This window comes from Chelon labrosus (genome assembly GCF_963514085.1).
Source record: "Chelon labrosus genome assembly, chromosome: 4".
Classification (NCBI taxonomy): Eukaryota; Metazoa; Chordata; class Actinopteri; order Mugiliformes; family Mugilidae; genus Chelon; species Chelon labrosus.
The window spans coordinates 21025245-21033814 of NC_140340.1; the positions used below are offsets into that span (position 1 = coordinate 21025245).

The 8570-nt window shown below is 39.0% G+C and overlaps 1 protein-coding gene across 1 annotated transcript; it reads left to right on the plus strand.

The window, feature by feature from the left end:
* Positions 1-1384: 1384 nt before the first annotated feature.
* Positions 1385-8060, plus strand: LOC311487550 (deoxyribonuclease-1-like). The gene is made up of 10 exons (XM_084543858.1): positions 1385-1442; positions 2354-2439; positions 2517-2611; positions 3638-3715; positions 3871-3983; positions 4366-4478; positions 5923-6077; positions 6523-6619; positions 6720-6852; positions 6982-8060. Exons 2-10 carry the CDS (start codon positions 2359-2361, stop codon positions 7062-7064), a joined length of 948 nt encoding a protein of 315 aa, XP_084399984.1. The 5' UTR covers positions 1385-1442; positions 2354-2358; the 3' UTR covers positions 7065-8060.
* The last annotated feature ends 510 nt before the right edge of the window (positions 8061-8570 follow it).

Here is an 8570-nt window from a genome sequence, read left to right on the forward strand (position 1 = left end):
TGATTATCTTTCAGCTGGCAACAAGTTATTTAACCCCAACTGATGCAATGAGTAGCTTCTCATTTCTTAAACAACCATGTCGAAAGACACATCCTGTGGTCGTGGGAAAGATGTTAGTCTGTTTGAGAAGGGTCAAATCATTTGCATGAAATCAAGCAGAGAAAACATCTAAGGAGATTAAAAACTGGAAGGATAGTGGGGAACCATCGTCTTCGAGGATTGGTTGTGATCGGCAATCACTTAAACGTTGAAATCATATAGCAGAAAAACAACAGTAGAACTCAGGGCTATGTTTAATAGTGAAAGTAAGAGCATTTCCACACGTACAATGTGAACTCAAGGGATTGGGACTGAACAGCTGTGTAGCCTTATGAAAACTACTAATCAGTGAGGCTAACTGGAAAAAAAGGCTTCAATCTTCTAGGGAGCATAAAGATTGGACTCTGGAGCAATGGAAGAAGGTCATGTGGTCTGATGAGTCCAGATTTACCCTGTTCCAGAGTGATGGGGGCATCAGGGTAAGAAGAGAGGCAGATGAAGTGATGCACCATCACATCATGCCTAGTGTCTACTGTACAAGCCTGTGGGGGCAGTGCTATGATCTGGGGTTGCTGCAGTTGCTCAGGTCTAGGTTCAGCAACATTATGTGTCCAAAGAATGAGGTCAGCTGACTACCTGAATATACTGAATGACCAGGTTATTCCATCAATGGATTTTTTCTTCCCTGATGGCACGGGCATATTCTAAGATGACAATGTCAGAATTCATTGGGCTCAAATTGTGAAAGAGTGGTTCAGGGAGCATGAGACATCATATTCACACATGGATTGGCCACCACAGAGTCCAGACCTTAACCCCATTGAGAATCTTTGGAATGTGCTGGAGAAGGCTTTGCTCAGTGGTCAGACAAAGCTAAAGGTGGTCCAATGAAATATTAGAGTATGGTGGCGACTTTTTTTTTTCCTTGTTTGTTTTTTTATATTTTTTTGGTTTCATGTCAAAGCTACTTCAAACTCTTCATAAGCTTCATGAATCCAAAACTTCCTAAAACTAATATTTAATCTAACAATTAAATAAATTATTTGTCACATTAATTCTCCAGTTAACCAGAACGACATCAGATCTGCTGCCAAATTGCAGACCTGGTGTCAAACTTGTAATTAAGACAAAAATGTTGAGGTAAAATTTTCACTTCAAAGTAAAACTTTTCTTTCTAGTGACAGAGCTCTGTAGGGTTCGTGGGAAATGCCTCATACAGACAGGAAACGCTCACCGCCGCTGATAATACAGGCGACTGGGCGGGTGGTAGTTGACATGCAAATGTTGTGGGTGTTATATGTGCGTCGCTTCCTGGAGTGTTACCAGTTTTTTCTGCAGTCCTTCAGTTTGTTTGCTGTAACGTTCACAGCGGCTCCCCATTGTTTATTATTTCATCCTCAACGGTGAGTTTCTCTTCTGTTTCTATTATTCTTCTGCTTTAATGCAGTAGGTTTTTCTACACATACCTGAGTATTTTAATTTTAAGTTTCTTCCTACTGGTTGCACATCTCTCTGTGAAATACAAAGAACTTTTAACTCAACTACATTTTTCAGAAGTCCCTGTACTCCAGATAAGGACATTAACTGAAATGAATAAAATATAAATAGAACATGGGCAGAGACCATTTGGATATGGAATTAACACTTTAATACTTTAAGTACATTTAACATGAGTACTCTTTGGAAATGGGATTTAGATATTTATGTTATTTATGTTTGACTCTTGCACAAAACAATATCTGACTGCTAAAGAATGAAAACTGAAACTAGAAAACTGCTGTTGGAGTTACTTTACTGTGGAAGCACAGCATGTGCAGCATGATGAGTTGTATGTTCACTCTGCCAGTTTATTAGTGACAACATTCAAATATAACAGTCCGGCGCTAAACGTTGTCTTCATGAAGATTGTGGTATTCTGGTAACATTTACTTTGAGTCATCAGCTTTTAAAAATATACGCAGATACTTAAGTACAACTTTGAGGTATTTTACATGCAGAACATGTCATCATAATAAAACTTATACTTCAACCAAAATCAAAACGTGAACCTGTGAATGCATCCGTAATAACTGTCTGAACCTTGTCTTCATTTCATCTGTTAACTCAGGTTTGTGCTGTAGCCGTTCCCTGAGTATAACGCTGTCCTGTAATCGTCTGACATTTTCGCTTTCAACCTCAGTTTCTTCTTTTTCAGCTTCTGTTCTCCATTTTCTTTTTCATTTTTTCTTGTTTTTATATTGTTTAAGCTTCCGCATGAACACTTATTCTCTCATATTCCTCTAAAACACTGAATTATGTTCCTTTCGAATTAAAGTCATAATGAAGATAGCAGCCTTCAACGCCAAGAACCTGGGAAAGAAGAAAGTAAAGAAACCAACGGTCATCCACTCACTCACCAAGGTAATAATCACTTCATCAGCACTTCAAGTGGAAGGTGAATAAAAGTGCAACAAAAAGATCAAATGTGTTTGTTCCAGATCATGTCTCAGTACAGCATGGTGGTGATTCTGGAGGTGATGGATCAGAGCGGCAATGCCATGGACACGTTACTTCAAAAACTCAACAGCACACAGTGAGTTCTCATTTTTTTGCTTTTAAAGAATTTGAGATATTATCTGAATATTACAGTAACATTTAAAATGTAGCATGATGTGGATTAGCTTCAGATTTGAGGCGTCTGTGTGAACGTGGTCAACATTACACTGGTTTAGCATCAGCGCTGTCACTGTGGCCGTTAGCATGTAGCGCAAAGCACCACTGCAGCACCCATGACCCTCCAGAATGTTTTTCAGGCCATGGACCCCCAAACTAATAGAGAGATGAGTCAAGGACCACCTATTATATATATATTGTATAGTGTGTTTTATATTAAACTGGGACTTGATTCATTCTTGTTAGAGGATGCAGGTTACAGATCAATATCAGCACTCAGTTAAGGTGTGGAGTTAAGTTGTGTTCTCCAGCACCTCTGTTTACAGCCTCCTTATTGATACTTTTGTGTGTTACATCCATCTGCACCCTCACTGGAGGAGGTCCAGATGGATGGCTCTTGGGCTTCATTAGGAAGCAGATTATAGACTCTGAGTAGAGCATACTCAGTTCCAAACAGAGAGACTCCTGACCAATTTTCCTCCACAAAAGAATTTGTGGATGGGGAAGTCAGGCTGGTTCCAGGGTACAAAGGTTCTGCATGCTCAAAAGATATGGTGTATCTACGTTGCAAACTATCCAGCATAGTGTAGCTTTGGTGAGGGGGAGGATGACGCTCTGTATCAGTTGTGTGATTGGTCAGTATTTTAGACCCAGCTTACTCTGGTGGTATCTCAGTTCACGGTGACATTAAATGTAAATGGTTTAGTTCTTACTGAGAGACACATCCAGAAGAACTTTGAAGCTGAACTTGCTGTTCAAAAGACCATTCTTCATCCATTTTAGCTCAAGGTTTCTGCTGCGTGATCAATTCACAGGACATGCAATAAATGAGTGGTGTTATTATCCCAAGGCAAAATAATCAAAAAAAATATATATATCACAAATCTGAGGCCCACACAAACTTCACATAACCTCACGGTTGCATCTTTTCATGTCGCACTAACAGGAAGCACGTCTACTCCATGATCTCCAGCGACCAGTTGGGACGAGACACCTACAAGGAGAAGTTTGTTTGTTTCTACAGGTGGGAGAGTCCAGGTTCACTCTGCATCAAGTTTACTCCAACAATAAAAGCATTATTAAGTCATGACCAACGATGCAAGTTGGAAAATAATCTGTGGATCAGGTGTGCCTACTGTGCAGGTTTATCCCACTAACACTATAACGTGTGTGTCTCAGAGAGGATGACGTTAAGGTAACTGGCTCTTACCAGTATGAAGACAATCAGGTTGGAGATGAAGATGCCTTTGCCAGAGAGCCCTTCGTCCTGCGCTTCAGATGCCCCTCTACAGGTCTGTAACACAACATCAGGTTTTGTGTACTAATACATACTAGGAGGTATACAGAGCTACTTAGTTGTTTTTCCACCCCGAATTTTCTATATTTCTGCATAACATGACTCAAAACATCAGCAGATTTTCACACAAGTCTTGAAAGTCAGTAAAACCATGTTTCAAAAAAATTATTTTAAGCTTAAGGTACAAACTCAGTACTTAAAACAAGTAGATGTTTTCTAACTGCTGGATAACTGTTCTATTTTGTTGATGTACATAGAAACATTTTTGCAGCTGTTCATAAATGTCCTCACTTCTTTTGCTATGATCAATGGACAGATACAGAATGTGTAAAAATGTATGATGGTCGCTGCCTCGTGTTTCCTAAACTGAATCACAGTCGTGAAGGACCTGGTCCTGATCCCAGTCCACACCAAACCTGAAGATGCAGAGAAGGAGCTGGATGAGCTGCACGACGTGGTAGATGCTGTCAGGAAAAGATGGAAGACTGATGTGAGTTTGACACTGATAAAATGTTATGATCAAATATTTAAGGTGACGCTGATTAAATTTGTCGATTTACATTTTTATGATGTCCGTGAAAATCCTCAGTCAAGCAGGTCATGGTATATCTTAAAAAACATAGCTGAAACAATGACAAAGGACTCGCAGGGCTCCTTGAAGACTTCTCAAACGTTCTTCAGTTCTAAAAGACTAGAGGGGAGTTTAGGTTTCTATGTTGAAAGTAGAAAACAGTTTTACTGAGAACATAAAGACTCCAGTTCTTAAGGCACAAACACAGATTTTCATCTTATATTTGACATACCTCTATTTGTGCAGAATTCACCATTAAACCTGAGACAGAGCTGTTTTCTTTCCTTAAGCAATACAACGCAATACGCCTTTTATCAGTTTGTGACTGTTTTTATATTTTAATGAATCCACACATGCTGTTAGTGTAGTAACCATACTTTATTACATGTAACTTAATTCTGGGCTCAAAGTAAATGTAAATAAACTTTTAATTCTGTAGTCTCAGACCTTACTCACACAGGATAGTGTTCTTCCCTTTCTCCGTTCTATTTAGGGAAACTATTTTCTGGGATTGTTAAAGTTTAATTCTAATCTACAAATCTTTGCAACTTTTCTCAAGCTAAATGTAGTTTTATGGTTATTTTCTGGAGGATTTTGGACAATTCTCCCTGAAGTCAGACCTCAGGTGTCACTGTACACAATCAAAGGCAAGCTGATCTTTTCTTTCTATCCTGAGAATATGTTGTGGAAGAAAATCCTCCCTCACCAAGGTCCCGTTCAGATCTTCCGTCCTGGGCGATCTGAGCTCAAGTGGCCAGGTTTAAGTGCCTGTGATCACACCTGGTATAAAAATATGGTGACAAGTAGTTTGCAGAGGAAACAGTTAAGGTAGGCACTGGCAGGCTGGAGAAGCTTAAATAAATCAGCGTAAATGAGATTTACCATCAGCTGTAACTGGGCTGGAAAGTTGAGCTTGACTCTGTGGCTTGTCTGAGGTAATGCTACGCTCAATTTTCCAGTGACCATGACCTAGATATGACTAGACCATGTCATGTTAGTTAGTTACCCTAGTTGTGTGATTTTGCAGTTGCCAGCACCCACAGATGTTCTTATTTAAACCCCAACTCCCCACCAGTCTTTTAGAACTGAAGAAGCTACTTGGATGAAACATCTTCAAGAAGCTCTGGAAGTCCAGGTGCTCTTCTTTCAGCTTGTTTGTTTTTCTGGGTTTCATTTGACTTTTACCAGTGAAATGACTGGTAAAAGTTATTGAAATGCATTATTCTACCCAGCTGTGCACATGCTCATTTTACACCTGTAATAAATGTGTGTTAGTGCTGTTATGTACCCTAACACCATCAAATGTTATAGCTGGGTTGTTAGTGGCTCACTGTTGACAACATTGTTGCTCTTTCTCCTGCAGGACATCATGATTTTAGGAGATTTTAACGCAGATGGACGATATCTCTCCAAGAAGAAGAAGGAAAAGATCCGTATCTACTCTGCTCCCTACCATTGGCTGATAAAAGATGACGTCGACACCACGAGTAGTAACTGTAACGACAACACCTACGATAGGTGAGGCACGTGTTAACGCTGCTATCCGAGTGGAGACTTTTTTTTTACACTAATCTGATGTTACCAAACTCAGTTCTTGTCAGAATCTAGTAAGAGGTGATCTGGATTTTATTATGTGGTGTGTTTCAACTGATGCAGAGAAAAAAAATACCTCTGCATCGACTAGATAGTCCTCCAACCAATAAGAGCCATCTAATTAAACAACTTCAACTCCACGGTTCTCAGATGACATAAAGCCCCACCTAAATTATTTTACTGGCCCAGCAGATCTTTAACAGAGCATAATTAGTTCCCAGTGAAGAGACTCCATACAGACTGTCCTCCTCAAAACATTTTATGGGTGGTACTAGTATTTTTCTTGAGCCTGGTTGTAACATCATCTATAGTCCTGGTTGAAGAGTGTCTTCACTGTTTTTAAAGACTGTGATGCATCTTGTGCAAACAGGATCGTGGTGTATGGAGACACCATGCTGGACGCCGTTGTCCCCGGCTCGGCAAAGTCTTTCAACTTCCAGAAAAAGTTCAAGCTGAGCGATGAGGAAGTAAGACGACTCATGTTTGTGTTGATGATGTGCAAACCTTGAGTGGCCCAGAGATAACTGAACCAGTGTTGTCATTCAGTAACTTTCTTTTCTCTACAAGACTCTCATGATTAGTGACCATTACCCAGTGGAGGTGACGCTGAAGACCGACCCAAAGTACAAAGGACCAGGTAAGACAGCTGTGCCCCGGACGACAAAGGCAACATCATCCAAAGGAAAAAGTCAGAAAAGAGGTGACTTTTAGTTTGATATTTTTCTATTTACGTAATCTAATGAAACAAATGTAGTCTGATGTGTCAGATGTTTTTTTATTCTGGGTCAAGTGCATGTTTCAGTTATTGTCTTTCTAATGAAATCAACAGGACCACAGAAGAAGAAGGTGGCTGCCAAGAGGAAGCAAGGACAACAGTCCAACACGTCAGCGAAGAAAAAACGTGTTGCATAAACAAGCTTTCATGATCTTGTCTCAGCTAATAATTACGTTTTATTAGAATTACATCCAGAACTCATTAAAAAAATATTTGTGTCTGCTTTGTCTATCTTTTCTGGATTTCAGATTGACAGACAACAATTCACAGATATCAGCATTAAATGGAAATGGGTTTTTTTTTCCATAATAATTGTGTTTGTCTATACAAAAGGGGGAAAAAAAATTGCTTATGACAGCTTCATGTGATGTTGAAGCAATTGTTGTTTGATTTTTAATTAACGTAGACTTTTATTTTAAACACTGTTAGGAAAGAAATTTAACGTCCCTTTCCACCAAAATGTACTGTAAAATCTCATTGTACATTTAATTTCCATTAAATACAAAATAATAAACTTATCTTATTATCTCATTGTGATTATGAAACTTTGTTTTAACTCGTGAGTTATTGTTGAGTTGAAATGACTAAATTCTAAATGAGTTGTTAACTATATTAATTAAGTTATTTAAAGACTCCTTATTAGCATATAATTCTCAGCATCCATTGCCTTCTCAGTCTCATATGAAGCAACAAAATGGAGGTAATTTGTCTTCTTTAAAATGTGTCTCAGGGCATTTATTCCTATCAAAATTATAATGATGCAAACTATGATGAAAATAAATCTTTGGAACAATATTACCGTCAACGTTAACTAACCTGGAACTGGATATTTGACTAACTGTGAGTTGTAGCAACAGGTTAACGTCATGTTTGTACGATGAACAATCTTCCAGAGCGCTAAATTAATGTTAAATTTGTCAGTGATGTACTTTGTTGTATCTGTGACATGCCTTACGGAGATGATACATATTTTGGAACAAGCTCACAGAACTTGTGTGCAAATAAACAATGACATCATGTGGTCAGTAGAATACTGTAACAGCTGTTGTCTCTAATGGATCTCTACCTACTGCTGGATCAGAACCGTGAGCAGATGTTTGTTGTGTGTGTGTGTTTTTCTCTGCTGTGCTGTTTGAAGCAGTGATAGAAAAATCAGCGGTGATAGAGGTGAGTAAAGACAGAGGATTATATACTTTCAATGCTCTCATTACTAATGATCAGACATCACTTATGGTGATTTTGTCATGTGATCATTTATAATCGCAGTTGTCTCTTTTTTTCTGAATAAATGAGTTAAACTCCTCTTCCACTGATAACCACTGTTGGGTAGGTGGTCTTTAGTCACACATGTGTGATCTCAGACTACATCCACATGTGTCCTGGGTGTATTCCCACTTGTAATTTAAGTTGGATACTTGTGATCAGAGGATGTTAATGCAAAGTCTGAACGAAGCCTCAGGTGTGGAGGAAGTTTTGTTTAACCAGTCTGAAGCAGTGAAAACTTTCACAGATAACTGAACAGATAATGTTTGTATATTTGGCCTAATACACATTAGACATCCGATACGGTGGCTCTCTTTAGCTCCAGGTTCTCCCCTCCTCTTCTCTCCTGACTCCACCCTGTAGAGGTTTAAAAGACACCT

What these genes read in the sequence shown, in the direction of transcription:
- LOC311487550 (XM_084543858.1), top strand. Translation starts at nt 2,359, where the DNA reads ATGAAGATAGCAGCCTTCAACGCCAAGAACCTGGGAAAGAAGAAAGTA. An exon ending in CTTCAGATGCCCCTCTACAG is followed by an intron (nt 3,984 to 4,365) that starts GTCTGTAACACA and finishes ACTGAATCACAG; the next exon opens with TCGTGAAGGACCTGGTCCTG. An exon ending in AGGAAAAAGTCAGAAAAGAG is followed by an intron (nt 6,853 to 6,981) that starts GTGACTTTTAGT and finishes TGAAATCAACAG; the next exon opens with GACCACAGAAGAAGAAGGTG.